The following is a 22691-nucleotide window of genomic DNA, read 5'->3' on the forward strand; positions in this document are numbered from 1 at the left end:
TCAATCCTAAAACTTACCTCTGCAGAAAATGGCACTGTTAAAATTATTATGATGACATCAGCTTCTAGATGTTTTCATTATTCATTTATTGAAATTTCTAAGTGAAAGAATGGAGGTGATATTCTCCTGATTCTAGAGCAATTGATATCTTCCAGGAAAGAAGACTATATGTTCCTTCTGTGTTGCTATTCTAACCATGCCATGCAGTGGTGGGATTCAATTTTTTTTACTACCGGTTCTGTGGACGTGGCTTGGTGGGCATGGCAGGGGAAGGATACTGTAAAATCTCCATTCCCTCCCCACTCCAGGGGAAGGTTACTGCAAAATCCCCATTCCCTCCTGATCAGCTGGGACTCGGGAGGCAGAGAATAGATGGGGGCGGGCCAGTCAGAGGTGGCATTTACCGGTTCTCAGAACTACTCAAAATTTCCACTACCGGTTCTTCAGAGCTGGTCAGAACCTGTTGAATGCCACCTCTGATGGTATGTGTATTAAATGGATGACTTCAGTAAGAGATGACAAAATAAAAATAGTCCTCGACTTACAACCACAATTGAGCCCAAAATTGTTAAGTGAATCATTGCAGTTGTTACATGAGTTATTATGTTATTATTTGAATCTGTTATTATGTGAATCTGACTTCTCCATTGACTTTGCTTATCAGAAGATCACAAAAGGTGATCACATGCCCCCAGGATATTGCAACCGTCATACATATGAATCAGTTGTTAACCATCTGAATTTTGGTCACATGACAATGATTGCAAGTGTTAAAAATGTTCATGTCACTCTTTTCAGTGCTGTTGTAACTTTGAACACTCACTAAATGAGCCGTTGTAAGTCGAGGACTACCTGTACTCTTTTTTTTACCTCTCAAGTGAGTTGAAAAATAAATGTTGAAAATGCATGTAATTTTTGACTCAGCTGAATGGAGTAAAATATTAAGCCACAAATGCAATTTCTGCGCCACATTCCTCAAGCTCATTAGCTGCAAAATCACAAGTTCTTTTTAAATATGGAATAGTTTCTTAAATTTAGGATAGGATTCTGTAGTGACAATACGCCAATGCTCACCAGCCAGAGTAAAATATTACTAATTTCTATGTTTTTAAATGATTAGGGGATGGCAATATTTTGATCTACCTTGAGAAACACTCTGGATACAGTTCTGGAACAGTCTATCACGCAATCTGGAACAAATGAAAAGATAGCCAGCTATTGCAAAAGTTTTTATGCAATTTAACACCCTGCTGCCAAACTAATCCATAAAGAAGTTATAGAGATCCTGGGGCAGCTCTTCAGGATTATGAATTTGAGATGATTATAAAAGATAAGCCAAACGCTGTAGCATTCCTCCCTCCCACTTGATTTGCTCTCAAAAAAGAATATATCTATCCTATTTTAATCTGATCAGTTGGTTCATCATGCAGTGTTACGTATGTTTCAGTATGCCCATGCCATTGAGATAAAATAGTAAAGAAGTTATAGTGTTCTCAGGTGTAAAGTACTATATAAAAACTAAATGTATAATTGACTAAATAATGAAGCACCTATTATTTAACAATGCAATTTTATTGCACCTAAATTAATTTTATTTCTTCAAATGTATTTATACTTGACACCAGGCATTAACCAATCAAACGAAATAACATTGCAACGGCTTGGGGGCAGTGGGGATCAATCCTAGGATCAGTTGGGAGTTTGTTTGGGGTCTTTTTTGAGCAACTGTGTTTTACTTAAATTATGAAAAATGATGATGAGGTGGGTTTTACCAGGTAGGAAGTTTAAGGGTATTACAAATAAAAGAGAAGGCCCTGCTCTGTACTTCAGGCTGACATTGTTATTGGATGTCCTACATTCACATCTTTGTAAGATACAATTACACATATACCATGTTTAATGCCTATATTAATTTAATATCACATATTAAGGTGTAAGCTCTCCACCTGTTTAATGAGTCTGAAGCAATGCTGTCAATGAACTCAGTTAAAGACTTCCTGGAAGATTTAAGCTTTAATGACATACATACATAGTATGAAAAGAATACATAATGATGGCAGAATAAGTCTAATTGCAACTAAAACTGTTTTTCCTGGTTCCTTAGACTTAGTGATGTTTGAATTCCCAGACTTATACAACAGAATCCTCACCTAGTACCTTTGAGGGCTATCAGGTTGGGGAAGGCTGGTCAACTGGTAAGCATATTGTTGTGGGTTCAAGTTCAAAAGACAAGACATGTTTTTATGTTACCTTTGTAAATGATATCATCTGCATATGTCTGTTTTCACTTTGTCACAGGTCTTTTTTCTGCCCAAGGAGACCTGGTGAGTTAGATTTACTCAGTCAGTAAGATTTCAGTTACAACTTTTAAAGATTACTGCTACTGTTCAATTCGGAGCAAGTTGGAAATTGCATTTGATTAGCATAAAAGGTAAAGGTTCCCCTTGCACATATTTGCTAGTCGTTCCCAACTCTAGGAGGCAGTGCTCATCTCCGTTTCAAAGCTGAAGAGCCAGCGCTGTCCGAAGACGTCTCTGTGGTTATGTGGCCAGCATGACTAAACATTAAAGGAGCACAGAATGCTGTTACCTTCCCACCAAAGGTGGTTCTTATTTTTTCTACTTGCATTTTACATGCTTTTGAACTGCTAGGTTGGCAGAAGCTGGGACAAGTAATGGGAGCTCACTCCATTATGTGGTGCTAGGGATTCGAACCATCGAACTGCTGACCTTTCTGATCGACAAGCTCAGTGTTTTAGCCACTGAGCCACCGCATCATAAAATAAAATAAAAGCATAAAAATGCATAGTTAGCAGGATTATTGATGCTAATTTTACCTGGGTTTTATCAGTGAGTATTAGTCTTTTTCTGGCCTCAGTTAAAAGTTCTAGCTTCAAACTTCCAAACACTTCAAGACAATGTTGCTTAACTTCATGAATAATCAGCACATGGTACTGTGTGTATGTACACCTTTGAGTCAGTGTTGACTATGACTGGTTCCCTACCATTTTCTTGGCAAGATTTTGGAAGCAGTTTGCCATTGCATTCTTCCTAGGGCTGAGAGAGAGAGACTGGCCCAAGATCAAAGCAAGACTAGAACTCATGGTCTCCCAATTTCTAGCCTGATGTCTTAACCACTACGCCAAAGTGGCTCTCTAATACATGCTGACATGATGTTAATTTTAGTCAGTCCTTCTATAGTAGGTATCTTTTGAAGGGCAAAAGAGAGGAAGTCAAGAAACATGAGCTGCGATAGAAGTGCAAAGGGGTAGACCTTATTTCGTGACATCATGACGTAGGCTTTGTTATTTTGTCATCTCCATTTTAGCATTCATGCCGTCTCCTCTTCCATTATGACTCTTTTGCAGCGGGCCAGAGTTTCTTTCACTTTGCCAAGGAAGAGCAGTTCCCTCACAAGCGACATTTTTCTTTCTGTGTCTTCTATTTCCCACTATACCTAACCAGTTCTTCTCCCCCACCAACATCCACACACTGTGTGCAAGAAGGCAGTTCTGCCAATTTGGCATGTTTTCAGCCTGGTCTGCTCTTGGTTGTTGGGTCCATGTGGAAACTGTCCAATAAAATGAACCAGATTCTTCTGCTGAAATCTGCTCTTCTCCAAGAACTCAGTCCTAACACAAAGGAATGGACGAATGAGAGTTGATGCACTGGAACAGACATTTTGTTAGCTGCCTGGGTGATCACACACAAGCAGGAGAATTAGCATATCAAAAATCATCACGCATCAGTAAACCAAAATGCTGTGTCAATGAACCTCAAGCAGGAAATCAGCAATTACATCCTATACATGCCTTCCTTCCAGTCACATTTGATCATCCTTTGGTTTTTATGTGGAATGACAAGGCATTCCTGTGCTAGAAGGTTGCAGCTGGGTTCATGCCCTTGCATTTCATAAATATGGTGCAAAACAGCAGACACTAAACACAGAAGCTACATTTGCCTCTCTAGCTGGCAACTGTGCTGTTAAAAGCACTGCCTGTGGGCCTTCAACCTTGCAAATGCATGTCTCACAACCACACAGCAGTGATTGAAAATACACTTGAAATTTAGCTTCCTCCAGTCCAGATAATCTTCAGAAGGTTTCATAAGCCAGGCAAAAATTGAGTAAGCTTTATCTGCCAACACATGTGGGAGGATAAGCACCCCACCAAGTATAATAGTTGGATTAGATGGTACAAGAACACCTGAATCCATTGCCTCACAGAGGGAGGATGTACTAAAGGAGAAGTCCTCATGGTTCTTACAATTCCCCCTCGCTTCAATGTTTGTGAAGCAACCAGAAGGATCCATGATCCCTTGAAGGAAGAACAATAACACTTCCTTGTGGCTTGTATACTCGTACCCTTGTACAGAGGGGGCACAAACTGGTATGGGGCAATCATCCATTGTTCCAACAGGGTGGAAAGCCCATCTGTCCAAAGTCATCCATGATCTAGGAAAGAAAAGAAAGACCAGCTGAAGTAGTGGGGGGAGGGGAGAATCAGCAAAGGTGCACTCAGTGATGATCTGAGACATTTGGGAGATGCAACTTTAGGAACTTTAGGACACTGAAGACCATATCAAAAACCGGAAGGGACAACTGAGAGTTGCCACACTGGCACCTTTATGCAGGCAGGAATATGTTAGGTTCAGTTTTTGCTTCAAGGACACATGCAGTCCGGCCAAACAACCAACTTTGTCAACCTTGATCATTCATTGGGTGCATTGGAAACATAGCTTCTGGTATTCACCCAAGCAAACGATTCCTTTTTAGAAGAACATGTTCTGTGACAAAGCATACCTCAAGAACAACCGTGCCCACTGCTGATCTCCCAAACACCAAAGGTGTTGGGCAACCTCCCTGTAGGAAGCCATGGTTGCCAGCCACCACACAGCAATGGCTTCTTCACAGAGATTGGCTTTCTCATAATGATCAACTGATTGGCCATGTCAAAGAGTGTCTTCCTCGTCATCCGGAATCTCTCTAGCCACTTCTCATCTCCCCATTCCCCCAAGAGTTGACTGGTGCCTGGTGGCTGGAGCTGAGCCCATTGCAATTCTCCTCAAATGGATGGTTTGTTGAGACTCATGATGGAGAAGTGGTGGACCTCTCTGCAACCAGTTCAGCAAGGCCCAGAGATTACTGATCTTGCTAGGACTCATCTTTTGGATCCTGGCATACCTTTCGGTAAGGGTGACACTACTTCACAGGCTAACTAGGGTGCAGGAGGAAACAGTCCAAAGGTCCTGGGGAAATGCCATTGTTCTGTTTGCGCTGAAAAGTGCTAAGAAAGCAGCTCAGAGAAGCTAGAAAAGGGGGGGGAGACATAAACTGACAAGAGAAAAGGTAACTTTGGGTAGATTCCGGTGACACATCCTTGGTAAACAAGACTCTCCCTTTTGCTAACAACTTGTATCGTTGCAAGCCAGGGAAAACGGGGAATTTCCGAGAGAAAGCCACTTAGACAGAGACTGGGGGCGCATGTGTAGGCCTCCAAAAAGAGGCGAAGCCACTGAGATCCGTCTGCGAGCGCACCTCCCTCTCTGGGTTGGGGCCCAGAGTCGAGTTTTCGTCGAGCCTCCGCCCAGTCTGCTGCAGCCCTAGATGGGACGGCGGCGAGAAGTGGGATTGACTTGGCGCTGGCGTTCGCCGAACTCCATGTGGCAAGTAAAGCGCTTGGCGATCCAAAGGGAGGGAGCGAGGGCCGGGTGCATGAAGCAGGATCCGATCGCCCAAACTTGCGGGTAAAGGAAGTTGGGGAAGGACTCGCAGCTGGAGCAATGTCCCGCGCCCCTCCTATTTGTGGTGTCTGTGTCACGGCAGACGAGGTTCAGCCCGAGCGACCAAGCCTGCTCTTTAAGGGTTGAAATGCAGGTGTCCGAGTTGCGGCGACCTCTGGATCCCCTCTGGAATCTCTCAAGATCCGTCCCAGATCTCCTCCCAAGCCGGTTAAATAACAGCCCAATGCCACTTCCCCTTTTACTCTACAGCAAGAGATGCTGCTGTCAAACCAAATACCGGCCCCATTTCCAAGTTCGGATTATGGTTCTCCAGTGGGCTTGCTTCGTAGTAAACCTTATTAGAATCGGCACGCAAAAATGATTTGCTTCGATTGCTCTAGTAGTCAGTAGATTTGATCAAGTCATTAACATGCGGGTCCGCGCCCGGTATACGTTAGGCAACTTTGGATAGCGTTGCCTTCCCTAATACGCTTTCGGTACTGATTCTGCTTTTTTTAAAAAAATGCCGTGAAATGGAACTGGAAGGAAGGGCTTTGGATTATTTATGAATTCATTTTATTTATAATTAATCAAATTCGTATAGCTACCCATCTTACTCAAGGCTACTCTTAATTCTCCACTCAGCCATTAGCTATTTGCAAGAGTGCAAACAAGTTACTAAGGACAAGCTCCAGAGCTTAATGATTAAACAAATTATATATGCAGAGTTCAATTATAATTAACTGGATGGACATTCTGTCAAGATTAAGGCTATGATATAGAAGGGATACAACATCTGCCATGGCCCAGGTAACAATCCTCAGGTTCTTACTTTTGCGTATGTGTGCCTTTGAGTCAGTCTTAATACCTGGGGACTAAATGGACAAGACTGCACAGTTTGCTGGCAGTGCTTTTAGAAGGGGTTGGTTTATACCCTTACCTTCTTCCAGGGGCTGAGAGAGAGGGACTGGCCCCAAATTACTCTACTGCCATTTGGACCTAGTTCAAATGGCAGTGGAGTAATAGATTTCTTCAGTGCCTTTAACCCAGTGATGGCGAAGCTTTTCAGCACCAAGTGTCCAAACCGGAATGTGTGTGCATGCACCAGAGAAACCTGAAGACCAGCTGGCCAGCACATGCATGGCTGTTTTTGGGTCATTTTCAGACTGTTTTTTGGGCTGGTTTTGGCTCAAAAATGCCTGGAAAATGGCCTGAAAACAGCCCAGAAAGATGGCCTGTTTTTTGAGCATTTTGGTGCCATTTTCAGACCGTTTTCTGGCACCCGTGAAGACCAGCTGGCTTGCACATGTGTGCTCTGGAAACCAGAAGAGGAGCTGGCGATGGCACGTGTGCCCAGAGAGAGGGCTCTGTATGTCACCTCTGGCACTCGTGCCAAAGATTCACCATCACGCTTTAGCCACTACACCATCCTGGCTGTCACTTTTATCCAGGCCAAGACCAAAGGCTATATTGGCCCAGGAAGCATCGACATACTCCCATTGTCTGGATTGGTGTCTGCTTTGTTGCCCTCCTTTCCATTTTTAGCCTAGGTTTGTTGGGAAAGATAATTCTCCTCCCCTTCCCCTTGTCCCTTCCACTTTCTCAAGCAGTCTGCTTTCTTTCCTTTTTCTCTCTTTCATTCTTTAACATAGAGCTGGATCCCTAAGGATGGAAATGCCACGCTCTCTGCCTGCTGTGCTGCTCCTGCTGCTATGCTCAGGAGCAGCTGCCTTCCGGATATGTGCCTTCAACGCTCAACGCTTTGCTCAAGGAAAGGTGAACAAACCTAGAGTTGTGGACATACTTGTCAAGGTAGGTGGCAAAGTAGCACCTGAGTCCCCAGCTATTTCCTTCCCCTTTCTCTTTGTGGCCCTTGATAAGAAAAAATTATGGAAAACTAATTTCTTTTGCTTTAAAAAAAATAAATTAAATTTCTAGCCCTTATGAAGGTATGGGCAAAGTCTGAAATATTCATTCAGCACTTGAGATCACTACAATGGGACTGACTTCTTATGTCTATCAGAAGCAAGTCAACTCTCCAAATATAAAGCAAGTGAAAACTGGTTTAATAAGCATAAAATGGTAAAGGCTGCAAAATTAAAAGTCTTGGAATTATTTTCTTTCATCTTCACACGAGAATTAATTATGTTATACAAGAAGGGTTGTATATTTGAATACTGTTTACAAGCATATATACTTTTTAAAATTAAAATGGGTAAAAGAGGTAGACTTAGAAATGTTATCATAGACCAGCTATAGCAGGGGTGTCCAAACTTGGGAACTTTAAGATTTGTGGACTTTATGCTGGCTGGGGAATTCTGGGAGTTGAAGTCCACAAGTCTTAAAGTTCCCAAGTTTGGACACCCCTGAGCTATAGGAAGGTAAGGGATGGGGTGGCTAAGACGCTAAGTTTGTCGATCAGAAAGGTCAGCAGTTTGGCGGTTTGAATCTCTAGCACCTCATAACGGAATGAACTCCCATTACTTGTCCCAGCTTCCGCCAACCTAACAGTTTAAAAGCATGTAAAAATGCAAGTAGAAAAAAATAGGGACCACCTTTGGTGGGAAGGTAACAGTGTTCCGTGCACCTTCAGCATTTACTACGGTATTTCACATGAAGATTTTTATGATATATATGTGTATTAATGATTATGAAGGAGAATTACAATCTAAAGCAGTAGAGGCTTGACACAGATTTGCAATCTTGCTAAAGTTCACAATATCATTATTTTATATGGGCAGGGAATTTGTTTTGAAATGGAAACATAGTGGTGACCATTCATACTCCTACCTGTAAAGTGAAAACGAGCACTTCAGAAATGATTCAGCCAGGCCACTGGTTTGTACAGATGTTGCCTAAAAGAAAATAGAATAGGAGAAGACCTCTGCCTTAATACATATCATGTGAACACATCCTGATAGATGTGTCCACATGTTACATTAAACTCTTAAGCTGGGCTAGCCAAATATAATCGCTGTATTCTCATATGATGCAAAACCCAAACAAATAAGTCACTTTGTGGTTGAATGTGATGGCCTGGTTTATCCAACATGCCAAGTCAACTAAGCTTCCATGAAATGTCAAACCACAACCCCTCTATTATGCTCTGGCCTAGTCTAGCATCTGGAAACTGAGCTTGGGAAAAGCTATTTCATCCTATGCATCCTGTAGAAATCCCAGTGAGGCCATGACATCAGCCCTCAAATTATGTGTTTAATGTAGTTGGCATCAATTGCCTCATGGCATGAATAAGTGCATAATTTGCATCATGTGTGCAATCACGCCATAATGTGCCTGATGCCCAGAGCTCTGGATATTCATGTACCAATTCCAGAAGTCCATTTTAAATGAAGAAGAGTAGGGTACACAACAATGCAAAACTCTGGATTCCCTTGTTATTCATCGCTACCCATAATACAATGCCTTCTCCAAATTATATTTTGCTAAGTTGGTTTTATTTCTAATTGAGTTATGCTAAGAGAAAAGCAATGGGAGCAGCTGGCAGCAATGTTCCTCTCCATCCTTCTCGCCTGATACATGAACTCACTTCGCTACTTTTGCTGAAATCCAACTTTCGGCACAAGCTGCAGTAAGATCAGCTGGGCCCTATTGAGCCGACTCAGTCACAGCAAGCTTCCTTCAAAGAAAATTCAAAGGGACCCAAAGGGGTTAATTTTATTACTCTGCTCTTTCATTGTATCCTTTTTTTATGTCTACAGATCTTGGCTCGCTGTGATATTTCAGTCTTACAAGAAGTGATGGATGCAAAAGGAAAGGCAGTGCCTGCTTTGATGAATGCCTTGCAACAGTGAGTCTGAGGGCTGCACAAGAAACATGATCCCAAAAGATCAGAGGGACATAAATAGATGAGCAGTCAGGGGCTGCCAAGAATTTGGAGTGATCAGAAAAAGGAACGCGGAAAGGACCCCTTTAGGCAGGAAAGGTAGTCCAGATATTTGAAGAAGACAAGTAGCAATTGCCTTTCTCCTTATAGTGTAATGTAGTCTGGATTGCCAGGAAGGGGGGGGGGGGGGGGGGGAGAACGGAAAATCTAGTCAGGAGAAATAAAGTTAACAGAATAACAGAGTTAGAAGCAGTGGTGGGATTCAATTTTTTTTACTACCGGTTCTGTGGGTGTGGCTTGGTGGGCGTGGCAGGGGAAGGATACTGCAAAATCCCCATTCCCTCCCCACCCCACTAACCTGCTTTCCTGCTCTGTTCTCCTGTTCAGGGCAACAAAAGAAGATCAGCTGGGAGGCAACAGGGGTGGGGCCAACCTAGTTGCCCGTTCTCTACTCAAAAATTCCGCTACCGGTTCTCCAGAACCTGTCAGAACTGGCTGAATACCACCTCTGGTTGGAAGGGTCCCCCTGCTCAAGAAGGAAACCCTACAGTTCAGACAAATGGTTGCCCAATTTCTTCTTTAAAAACTCCAGAGTTGGAGCACTCACAACTTCTGGAGGCAAGCCATTCCACTAATTAATTATTCTAACTATTAGGAAATTTCTCCTTAGTTCTAAGTCGCTCCTCTCCTTGATTAGTTTCCACCCATTGCTTCTTGTTCTACCCTCAGGTGCCTTGGAAAATAGTTTGACTCTCTCTTCTTTGTGGCAGCCCCTGAGATATTGGAACACTGCTATCATGTCTCCCCTAGTCCTCCTTTTCATTACCCAGTTAATGTTAAAACAGCTCCTCCCTAGCAATTTCAACAATATCATTATAGATAGATTCAAATAGTTGCTTTAGTTTGGCGAGATCAAGAGATTATCTAAGGGTAAAAATGTCCCCATCTTTCCATTGCCATGTACACTTTGTTCAGCAAATATAGCATGCTTAAATCCTATGGCGTTTTCTTTTCCCAGGTTTGATGACCTACATAGCTACAGTCACCTCACCAGCCCTTTGCTGGGACGTGGAAATTATCAAGAACGATATGTATACATATACAGGTATATTCACTTAGTCCAACTACCTGTAGCAATATTTATGATTGCATCTACATATGTTACTGAACATAAGGATAATAATGATGTCACCATATTTTTATAACATCTATGTCAGATCAATTCTAATTCTGAATTCCTAAACTTGGGTTATTTCTTGTTGGAACCAGATCAGGCCTTTGAGATGAACTTGGCCAACACACACAGGTATACGCTCACATAAAAGCATTCTGAATCCATTTATTTTATTTGTTGTTATACAACATGTATACTCCACCTCAACATACATATTTGCAATCTATTCTCTATCCATGTCTCATCCAACTATCAAATTATTGTATCTATCTATCTGTCTATCTATCATCTATCTACTCTACCTACCTACCTACCTACCTACCTCCATCCATCCATCCATCCACATTTCATTGTATCCTTTGTCACCTGCAGACATGGATTTGTATACAAATCCATCCACCACCATGATTCGCTTCCAAACATTAATAAATACTTTCCAAGTCATACATCTGCTATTTCCCAACTATCATCCTTTAGAGACACATTAAGATTCACCCAGGCCCTTAAAGGTGGAGGAACCCAAGATTAAGAAGCTGTAAGATTCCACAAACTGCACATCTAGCCAGGTCTCACAATGTAAGTTGCAGGAGGTGAAAATAATTTGGATTTATGGGCCTAGCATAAGCCCACGAGGGAGATCTTGCAGCACAGGGTTGCTTATAGACCCCATGTGACCAATCCTTGTCTTCAATTAATTTGCTTTTATTGGTAGAAGGATAAAGGACAAAAGCAAAACAATGTGCTAGGACTTGTCACCAAGTTATAACCCCATCAATTCCCCCTTCATAATATATAATCCATTAAGCAGAGCACACAATATACCCATAAAAGATCGCTTCTTATAAGATTTATAATATGGGTGAAAAAAAAGAAAAGTGACCAAATCAGCAGAGCTTACAGAATCAATACAATCTTAATTCCTTCTTTACTTGTAAACATGCAGTGGTCCATCCAAGGTAGGTGGAGGAATGGAAAGCCAGAAAAATCAGTGGGAACACAAAAGGTACAGCAAAGAGAAACCGAATCCTTCCAACCAAGGAAAATTCTTTTGGAGCTAGGAAGAGAAATCCAGCTTGGAGAGAAATCTATTGTTGGATCTTTAACACTTATTTTCATCTCTTTCCTGGGACCAAGCCTCTTTTCCTGTGTTTTCCACTTCCTGTAGGAACCAGAAGACTCGGATACTGGATCACTATACATATGAAGACGTGCATCCAGACCGACCTGATGTCTTTGCTCGTGAACCCTTTATCGCCCGTTTCAGCATGGCAAACAAAGGTGAAATCCTATATTGCAAATGAGGTTTCATTTTCGACAAGAATAATCCAGATCTCTGGAGGGAAATGATCCAGAGTGAAGTTTTTGGCATTTTTTTTCTTAAGCCTCATTTCAAAGACTCCTGCTGTTCTAGATAATTATAACCACCAAGATGTTCTGGCCCATAAATCTCTATTGTCCAATCTAGTTGGATCCAGGGACAAATTTAGAAAACGAGTCAATAGCAGGGGTTCTCATAAAATGGTAGAGAAATGACTGCTCTACAAGCAACATACAAGATAGTGGTTGAGTAAATCGGGACCTCAAGTGCCTAATGAGATATCCACCCTCCCCCTCCCACAAATAACAAAACATCAATTTAATAGAATATGAATTTCAGATGACAAACAAGATATTTAGCCTACAGGTGTACTGGGTACAAGATAACAATTGGATTTAAGTCTGCATTGTTAGTTTGTATACACAATTTCACAAAGCACAACATAATTATCATATTTATTTTGGAGAAGGAAAACTGATCATCCTTGGAAAATACTGATATTTCCCTCACCTTTAAGTCCCCTAGGCAAAACACACCACATGATAACAACAATGGAGACAGAACAATGTACCACTCTTCAGTGCTCTACAGCCCTCTCTAAGTGGTTTACAGCCCGTTGCCCCCAACAATCTGGCTCCTCATTTTACCTACCTTGGAAGGCTGAGTCAACCTTGAGCCTGGTGAGATTTGAACTGCCAAATTGCAGTCAGCCAGCAGTCAGCAGAAGTAGCCTGCAGTAGTGCACTCTAACCACTGCGCCACCATGGCTCAACAAGAACCTCTGCTGGCACCTATGCCACCAGTCAGCAGGACAATTGTTTTTCCTTTTATACACAAATTGCAATGTCTTTTTTCCTTTTTTAATACAATATAATTCCAGTAGGAGATCTAGCATGCTAGAAGGTGAGTTGGCTCTTCCTGCTGCCTCATCTTTCTTTCCTTCCCCAAGAAGGGCCATGTAGAGCAGTGCATGGGGACTCTTCACTCTCTATCACCTCTGGCCAGAGTTGTTTTTGTTTTAAAGAAGAGTTTCAATGTTTTCCATGATACCTGCATTCAAAGGTTTGTTTCAAATCTGATCAGAATAATCAGGGGAGAGCAAACAGGGGTTCCAAAGTTTAGCTTGTTCTCGCTTTTGTGGTTGAATGTGCTTCTTTATTTTGTATTTTGTCCTATACTGACTACCCAGGTACCTCAGTGGTTCATAACAATAATGTGTTGATTTTGGTTTCCAAACTGAGTGGCTAGTCCTTACAGTTGTCTTTTTCTATTTGCACTTCTCCCAAGAGCTTCCAGAGCTGGTGCTGATCCCACAGCACACGATGCCATCCAAGGCAGAAGCTGAAATCGATGCTCTCTATGATGTTTTCCTGAATGTTCAGGAACGCTGGGCCACAGAGGTATGTCAGTGATGGATGCAAGAGGCAGAGAACTTATACAAGGGTCCCAAACATAGGAGCATTTACATGCCCCCCTCTCCCCCCACTCCTTTTCCATTGCAGGTTGGCATCTCCAGCTGCATTTGCAACATTCATATGAGTTTGTATATATGGAAACTGTATTCCCATAAAAGAAGACTTGTGATATCCATTCAGACCATCAGCATCCATGGGACCCTGCTGCTTTCATCACAAGGAAAGCAGCAGCATTCCATCACAGCACAATCTCCATTCCTTTGAGGCATGCACACAACACCACAATCACAAAGGAAAAGGCAAGGCCTTTACTACAATGGTATGATGTGCTAGTGTCTGGCTGCCCCTCTCCTCCCATCCCGTTTCCCCTGCCTAGGAAATGGTGCTGATTCAAAAATAAGAGAAAGCATTTCCTGGAAAATATGGTCTTGAAAATAAGACCATATTTCCAAACCGCGTTTGTTCAATCTCAGAAGAAAATCCTTAACATCAGTAAAGGTAGACTGAAAGTAGAATTAAAGTTGTGATACATGTAAAGCCAGTTACTATCCTACCAGCAACATATCAGCTGAATTTAAGTATGCTGGGCAATTCCAAGGAATGCCACATTAATATTGCTACCACTTCATGTCAGCTTATGTGACTAGTTAGAGTTTGCCATTTATCTTAAGTTTGAAAACAGTGACTAGAAATAATTTTACCAATTCTGTGCCTGCTTCAACGTTTCCCCCACTTACCTATGGAAGTCATACACTACCATTCAAGAAAAGTTAGTACAAGTAAACAAAAAGAAGAGCAAAAATAAATTGCTCATCTAATGAGTAACAGGTTAAAACAGCATTTCCTTATTCATGCATGCATCTCATCTTTGAGGCAAACTCATAATGCAGCTTCTGTTATCCTTCTGCAATGTGTACTGATGGTCCTTGAAAAGGATTACAAGGTAACATAGGTGAAGGATCTTGAACACTCAAGAATGAAATGAAGTTTTAGTTGAACAATATATTTCTTGGCATCTATTTCTTGATTTATATATCACATTTATTTGTACAAATCAAGGCGGCATACATTATGCTCCCTTCTTCTATTTTCCCCACCACAACAATCTTGTAGGTGGGATGGACTGAGAGAGATAGATTGGCCCAAAGACACCCAGCTGGCTTCCATGCCATTTCTCCGATTCTAGTCCAGCCTTTAACTGTCACTCCAACCTGGTTCTCAATATAGAAATGTTTTGTTATTGTCTTTTGAAGATGTTTTTCCACTTCCCAGTTTAACCAAGGCCTACAACCTTGGGATTTCCTGGTGATCTTCCATCCATGTTCTAACGAGGCCCCACCCTGATTATCTTTTCAAGGTCAGCCATGTGCTGCCACTTGCTGATATCAAATGCTACATATTATTCTCGTAAAAACATCACCCCATTGCTAGGTGAAGGTCTGTCAGTAAGAGTTGCAGCTGAGATAATGCTAAGTCGCTAATTCTACTAGCAACTTATTGATTTTTGAAAGACCAGATGTTATTTCTCTTCCTTCCCACACAGGACATGATTTTCTTGGGTGATTTCAATGCAGACTGTGGATATGTGGCTAAGAAACGTTGGAAAGACATCCGCCTGCGCCAGGAACCTGGCTTTCATTGGCTCATAGGAGACCAAGCTGACACCACTGTTCGGGAGAAGACCCACTGCGCCTACGACAGGTGGGATTAAGACTGCTTGGGCGCAGGACTTTAGCTCTGAAGGGTAGGGTGCTGCTCATCAGGAAAGCCCAAATCCCCAAGGGTTCCCTTATCATAAAAAAGTGAGCTTATAACATCCTGACTTTTTAGAGTTATTATTTTATTGGATCACCAGCAGGATCCAGCATCTTAGGCTTGGGTCAGGTGAACTTGTTGCAAGATCGATCCTGCTAATAATTTATTTCCTCTTCCCAACAGGATCGTGATTCATGGTGAACGCTGCCTGGATGCTGTCGTGCCTGGATCAGCTCAGCCATTTGATTTCCCCAAGGAATTTGAACTTTCTGAGGAAGAGGTACCAGTCACTTTTGGAAGGGAGGCAGAAATGATGCAACTACATTCAGAAGAAAAAGCTGTTTCTATGTCTAGTCAGTTTTGTCTCTATGAAGGGCTTGAAAAGCAACCTTCCATAAAGCCAAGGAAGTGCAGAAAACATAATAAGGGTAATCCATGTTAGTAAGATTACATAAAGGCAATAAATGAATGAGCAGGATAATATGGTGCAGCCTCAAAGCATAGAAAATTTAATTATATTGATAGCTCAGTGAGATTTTTCAAAAAAGGAAGATTTTTTTTGTATATCAAATATATGTTTAAGTATGTGAGATACATTATCCTCATCCTCATTATCATCATTTATTAAATGTATGATGTATGCTGCTGGACTCATAATGAATCTGGATAGCCAATCCTCAACACAAGAGGCAGGAAAGTCATACCTAACATGTAGTATTTTTTTTTCAAATACTGTGGTCTGAAACTACTTAGGGGTTTCTTCATAAGAAACTGTGCTTTGAATAGAGATCAGAAACAATGTATGATGCTTTAAGACAGTGGGTCTCAACCTTCCTAATGCCGCGACCCTTTAATACAGTATCTCATGTTGTGGTGACCCCCAACCATAAAATTGGTGTCTCGGTTCCTAAGACCACTGAAAATATGTGTTTTCCGATAGTCTTAGGCGACCCCTGTGAAAGGGTCGTTCGACCCCCAAGGGGTCCTGACCCACAGGTTGAGAACCGCTGCTTTAAGAGATCAGTTTAGTGGAGAAAAGAGCATAATGGCAACACATTAAGTCACAGTGTGGCCAATTAGATTTTGGCTGTGGTGCAAACCTTTTATCCACAAAATAAAGGTAAAGATCACCATGTGACCTTTTTGCGTTGTGGGAACCAATCTCAGGTTTGATCCAAAAATTTTATAATCCAGGCACTAGTTCTCTGTACTATGATAGGAGAAAGATTTTTAAAGAGGGATGTTAAAGTCATAGGGGACTGGAAAGTCAATCCCTGAACAACATTTCTATAAAATGTCAGGATATGCTATATGACCCCTATAACTAAATCTGAGAGATTATCTGCTTCGTCTCTTATTTCGTCTTCTTCATGCAAGACCTTTCTTAATGATTAGGTTGATCTGGGATGATGGAAGCTATAATCCCACATCTCTGAAAAGCACTGGGGTGGGAAAAATTGAGCTAAAGTGATGAATTGGTGGTGAAGGCATTTCTTCCCTTGGGTTCAGAGCAGAAAATAGAAACATTTCCACTTCTGATCCTTTTCTCTCTCTCTTCACTTTCCAGGCCTTAGAGATCAGTGATCATTATCCTGTAGAGGTGGAACTTGTCTCATCCTGTAAGAAGCTCCAGCCAGCTAGTTTAGCTGGACTTGTGCTGCTGACCATAGTTGTGATATCAGACTCAAGATATGGCATATGAAGGAAGAAGATGGCTGTTATGCTAGTCCTAGAACAATACCGATGGAGGGTTACCAAAAGGGTACTTATTACTCTCACAACAGCACTTGAATCAATTATGTTGACTCTAGATTCAGCTTCCATCTGTGGTGAATCTCTGATGTTCTGACAGTAAGTTCTGGGAAAGCCTGGGAAATGGATCCCTCCTCAGTCAACAGGAGTGCTGATTTGCCACCAGCTTATCAAGTACTTAGGAGGCGAGGGCTTGACAGCTGAAGGAAACAACAGCCAATGAGTTAATAGCCAGCCATCAACATCCCAGTCAACAGCTAAAAAGCTACTTTCAACTGGGCACCATATAAATACCACACAGAGAACAGCTGAAAGTGCATACTCTACTAGAGAGACATTCCCTGAGGATGGGCTCCAACCCAAGTCTGAAAGCTTGGAAGACTAAACCTCTGGTCTCAGTAACCAACCCAGATTGGATCCTGCAAAAGTAGGTTCTCCCCAAAGTACCTACTTTTGGATTGATCCTTCTCATCAAGATTCGCAAAAGGACCCTTCAGGCAGTAAAAATGTATAAGTTTTTCTCATCCAGTTGAGCCATGCTCAGGCAAAGCCTCCTTGAGTTTGGACATCTACTCATATTCTCAAATATCCTTACAGATTGACTTCTTGATTCTGCTTCCTGGTTGTACTTTGGCTCAACTACCTCAGGGATCCTGAATAGTAGATAGCTTCTGTCTCACTCTTGCCTTCTGTCAGAAACTCACCCTGGGTTCCAGGTTACAAAGAGGTCTTCCCTGGGCCAAACTCATGATCTAAGTTTAAAAAGGTGACAGCAGGACCTTCCTCAAAGTTACCATATGTATATTGTAGCTTGTACATTATCATTGGCTGCTCTTTTGTCCTATATTTTCCCTATGTTCTGTTATACAGAAAATGGACTAAAACTATCCATTAATATATGGATTAAAAAATCTTTCCACCTAAATTAATGGAAAGAAAATGTTTCATGCCAGTTCTGAGGCTGCTATGAAAATATATTTTAATGGGACTTTGGAGAAATACAAGATGCAATGAAAACCAGCTCCTCTATTGCACTGCTGCCTCCACCCATATTTTTAGATATTCTGATGGAAGATCAAATCTGGAGAAACGATCATGCTGGCAAACAATTTTGCTGTAATGTTTTGCAAGCGATAAACATGGGGATGACATATCTTGCATTCTACCAATATTGTGAATTTCTCCCTCAAATGGACAATCTCAAACACAGGACGTCTATCTGGTATCTTAATCAGACTAACCCAAACGACACAAAGGCACGTGTAATGTTTGAAATTGCCCATAACTCTTCATCATGTGACGTGAAAACGAAATAGGATGAAAAGACATTAAGAGCACTAGCTCAAAAATTAAGCTAAATACCATAGATATGAGATTTGCAGTTTAAGTATAAGACTGTACCAAGCTTTCTGGAACAATGAAATAATGCTAATCAAAAACCTATGAAGACAAAAGAAGAAAAGCAAGAACTAGTCATTTTTTAATCAAGCAAGTAATGGAAAGCCAGTTCGTTTCCCTCCCTCTTTTTATTAAGGAGCCTCATTTGGCCTGAAGAATTCAGTTACAAGAGGAAAAAAATGACAATAATTAGTATTTAGATCACATTCTAGAAAATGTAAAGCATCTTACATGTAATATCTTTGTATTCCTTGAAACAATTATTCATGAAGGCTTTATTCAGCTACTTTGAAGATGGGGAGTTGAAGCTGAGAAAAGCTCACTTCTGAATATCTCTTCAGTGGAGAACTAGATCTTTATGCTTCTAGTGCCATCATGTCCACAGTGATCATTTTACAAATTCTAGATGTGCAGCATTTATGTGCAAATCAGTCATAAGGAGAGAATGTGAGCCTTACACCACAGTTGAATTTCCAGTCAGTGTATTCAGTTCCCGTCTTTCATCCAAAAAGAACGAGCATGTGTTTCTGTTGCAGTGGATAACTTCAGTGGATATCAAGTTGAATCCCTACCTCTTCTGAAATGTGCAAATAAAAAGCTGTCAGCTGCTGGGGGAAATTAAGATGTCTCCTGATCTAAACTTTTGCCTAAACAAGTGATCTATGCAAATGTAAATAGTTGACTGACTTGCAATCTAATAACTGTTTCACTACGGAATGCCAGTGGGGTTCTTATGGCCGTGGGTATAAAATGCTTTCATTGGATAAACAACTAACGTTCAAGGTAAAAGAATATTGTTATTTTCCTTCTTATTTTTGTAAAGAAAATATCAGTTCTGTGGACTTTATTCTGAATTCTTACAGTTTCAGAAAAAATGTACATAATTGTTTTATTTGTAAAACTGGGTATTCCCGTATTGAAAGTTCCTTTGATAGATATGTTCCGATTTAAAACAAAAGCATTTTCCCTTCAGCTACAGAGGGCTTCTTTGGGAGAAAATCCAAATTTAAACCGTATTTAGGTTTCTATCATTTCTGCTCAATGCACTTTCTTCTGTCTTCAATGGACAGGTTAAATTAACTGCATTTTCAATACAATACAATAGTAGAGTTGGAAGGGACCTTGGAGGTCTTCTAGTCCAACCCCCTGCCTAGGCAGGAAACCCTATACCGTTTCAGACAAATAGCTATCCAACATCTTCTTAAAGACTTCCAGTGTTGGGGCATTCACAACTTCTGGAGGCAAGCTGTTCCACTGATTAATTGTTCTCACTGTCAGGAAATTTCTCCTCAGTTCTAAGTTGCTTCTCTCCTTGATTAGTTTCCACCCATTGCTTCTTGTTCTACCCTCAGGTGCTTTGGAGAATAGTTTGACTCCCTCTTCTTTGTGGCAACCTCTGAGATATTGGAATAATGCTATCATGTCTCCCCTAGTCCTTCTTTCTCTTAAGCTAAACATACCCAGTTCCTGCAACCGTTCTTCATATGTTTTAGTCTCCAGTCCCCTAATCATCTTTGTTGCTCTTCTCTGCACTCTTTCTAGAGTCTCCACATCTTTTTTACATCGTGGCGACCAGAACTGAATGCAGTATTCCAAGTGTGGCCTTACCAAGGCATTATAAAGTGGTATTAACACTTCACGTGATCTTGATTCTATCCCTCTGTTGATGCAGCCTAGAACTGTGTTGGCTTTTTTGGCAGCTGCTGCACACTGCTGGCTCATATTTAAATGGTTGTCCACTAGGACTCCAAGATCCCTTTCACAGTTACTACTACTGAGTAAGGTATCACCTATACTGTACCTGTGCATTCCGTTTTTGTTGCCTAAATGTAGAACCTTACTCTTTTCACCATTGAATTTCATTTTATTAAATTCAATGGTGAAAAGAGTAAGGTTCTACATTTAGGCAACAAAAACGGAATGCACAGGTATAGTATAGGTGATACCTTTCAATAATACCATTTTCAATAAGTGCATCCATGAATGAAATGCTCCAGAGATTGGTTATGTATACAGGTAGTCCTTGACTTACAACCATTCATTTAGTGACAGTTCAAAGTTACCATGGCACTGAAAAAAGTGTCTTATGATTGGTTTTTCACATGACTGTTGTAGCATTCCCCAAGGTCATGTGATAAAAATATGGATGTTTGGCAACTGGCATGTATTTATGACAATTGTAGTGTTAAAGTAGAATAAAATATGGATTAAAATATAAGAATGAAGACGTGGCATAAAAGGGACAGTTAGAAGCTTGCTTAAAGGGACAGGGAAATGTCATCAGTCTCTAACCACAAGATGTTCCAGCCAACGTCCCTATGTCAAAAGTCCAAAACCACAAGGTTCAATTAAAGTTCGCATAAAGACGCATAGTGAGTACCTATGGCCCAAGACAAAAGGAGAAGTAAGACCCCCATCTCCTTATAAGGCTTTTTCCTCAAAGTAACCAATAAGAAATGAGATAAGTGTTTCCGTGTTATGCTGCCTTTGAGAATGTATAAGAACGCGTGCTTCGATAATGAAGGTTGTTCAGAACTTGCTATGCTAGCCGTGGGCAAGCTTTCTGAACCTGGCTGCCAAATAATCTCTTCCTGTATCCTGAGAAGTCTAAGTCTGTCATTTTCTGCAACAGTGTCATGTTTGTACACCTTTTTTAACCTTCCCAGCTGGCTTCTGAAAGCAAAGTCAATGAGGGAAGCCAGATTCGTTTAACAACTGCATGATTCGCATAACAACTGTGATGATGTTCATTCATTGTGTTAAAAGAGGACCTTGACATCTAACAGGTTGTGAGCTGTCCACGATGTGTCTGCAGGTGGCTGGTAAGGCCTATACGGGCACAAAATGTTCTGCCACATGTTAGGCAGATGTGTGGGCACCATTGTTGCAGTATTTGCAGCTCTGGCTTTGCGGAGTGCACACTTCTCTTGTGCTATGGTTGTTCTTCTGTCCTCAGATGTCTGGCAGCCTTGGTGGATCAGCGTGCGCCATTGCACTCGATCTTGTGCCAGGGTTTCCCAGGAAGTCATGTCAATATCCAAGGATTTAAAGGAGGCTTTATATTGAGAACAACTGTAGTATAAGAGGGGGTGCAACTCACTTAACAACTCTCTTGCTTGGCAATGGAAATGTTAGTTTAATTGTGGTCATAGGTCAAGAATTACCAGTAGTTTCCCTTCTTTAGTACCCAAACAGAGAATCTGGCTACTAAAAAAAAGGGTGGACAGTGAATAATAAGGAATGTAAACATCAGCACAGAATCATGGGAATAGGATACTTGATATTTTTCTTCTTGACTCAGAGAACATTTCATAAAAGAATTATGAATATGTTTTGTGTGTACGTGAGTCCAACCGATCCCACTGAGTATTGGGATTCATTTTGTACAGTATAAATATTATATATTTTACAGCACAATGTAAGGTACACCAATATCTGGAAATCAGCAGCAAAAATAGCATGGACATTTACATGTTGAAGTTCAATTTCCTGGTATACTTTAAAAAAAATCTAGGCCTAAATAAGAAGGGATAAACCTGTGAGCAGAATTCTCCATATGAATCAGTAAGTTTCATAAGCCCTTCATTTATTCTTTTAATATGTATCTATATGACAAATCTGTCATGATAAAAGAAAACTTTAGATTATTATATGAAAAAAAAAATCCTTAATGCATTTTTGAAGATTCATGTATTTCAGTGCTTTCTGCATTTTTACTGCTCCCTAAAGTTAAAACACATGATTAAGGTAGCTTTTATTGTAATTTTAAATTTTAACCAAAAAGGTGTTGTCAGTTAAGGAACATTAAGGTGGATGGACAGTTTTGTGGATTTTATATCAGGCACTGGTTTTATGGTTCTACTGTTTATTTTGTAAAACTGGTGTCAAATATTTTAAGGAGTTTGGCAATATATAAATATATGTAATATTAACTGTGGAATGAACACTAGTTTTGAACAGGAACTTTTTAATTCTTTCTAAATGATGTACCATTGTTTGAACTGGTTTCAGTAGATTCCCTGGTATGTGTTAAAGATAACTCTGGCTTTGCATTATTTTCAATCACTGTCACACCTTATTTATAGCTTAGCTCTATTCCCATGATTAAATCTTGCGTTTTGACTTTGTTCTTCCCCATTATTTGCAGTATTTTTAAACAATACCATTAATGGAAAATATAACAGAAGGTTATGTTTCGAGCACAGTTATTCAAGAAGAATCTTGCTTGAGTATATAAACTGGCAGCAAACAGCACTTCTTACTAGTGCTGATGTTTGGTTAATGAAACATCTGCAAGAAAACAAGCAAATTCAGA

The 22691-nt window shown here is 40.8% G+C and overlaps 1 protein-coding gene across 3 annotated transcripts; it reads left to right on the forward strand.

The window, feature by feature from the left end:
* Positions 1–5537: 5537 nt before the first annotated feature.
* LOC309382631 (deoxyribonuclease-1-like 1) lies at positions 5538–19464 on the forward strand. 3 transcript variants are annotated; one of them, XM_081934343.1, is made up of 9 exons: positions 5538–5663; positions 7373–7532; positions 9440–9528; positions 10583–10669; positions 11904–12016; positions 13344–13456; positions 15015–15172; positions 15410–15506; positions 16794–19464. In XM_081934343.1, the coding sequence occupies exons 2-9, from the start codon at positions 7389–7391 to the stop codon at positions 16926–16928; spliced, it is 936 nt and encodes a 311-aa protein (XP_081790469.1). In that variant the 5' UTR covers positions 5538–5663; positions 7373–7388; the 3' UTR covers positions 16929–19464. The 3 variants fall into 3 exon arrangements, with proteins under 3 accessions (XP_081790469.1, XP_081790468.1, XP_081790470.1); XM_081934342.1 differs by having other exon boundaries at positions 5607–5744; XM_081934344.1 differs by having other exon boundaries at positions 5607–5667.
* Positions 19465–22691: the final 3227 nt, after the last annotated feature.

The sequence above is a fragment of the Natrix helvetica genome (assembly GCF_964273705.1).
Source record: "Natrix helvetica genome assembly, chromosome: 1".
In the NCBI taxonomy this organism is placed as follows: Eukaryota; Metazoa; Chordata; class Lepidosauria; order Squamata; family Natricidae; genus Natrix; species Natrix helvetica.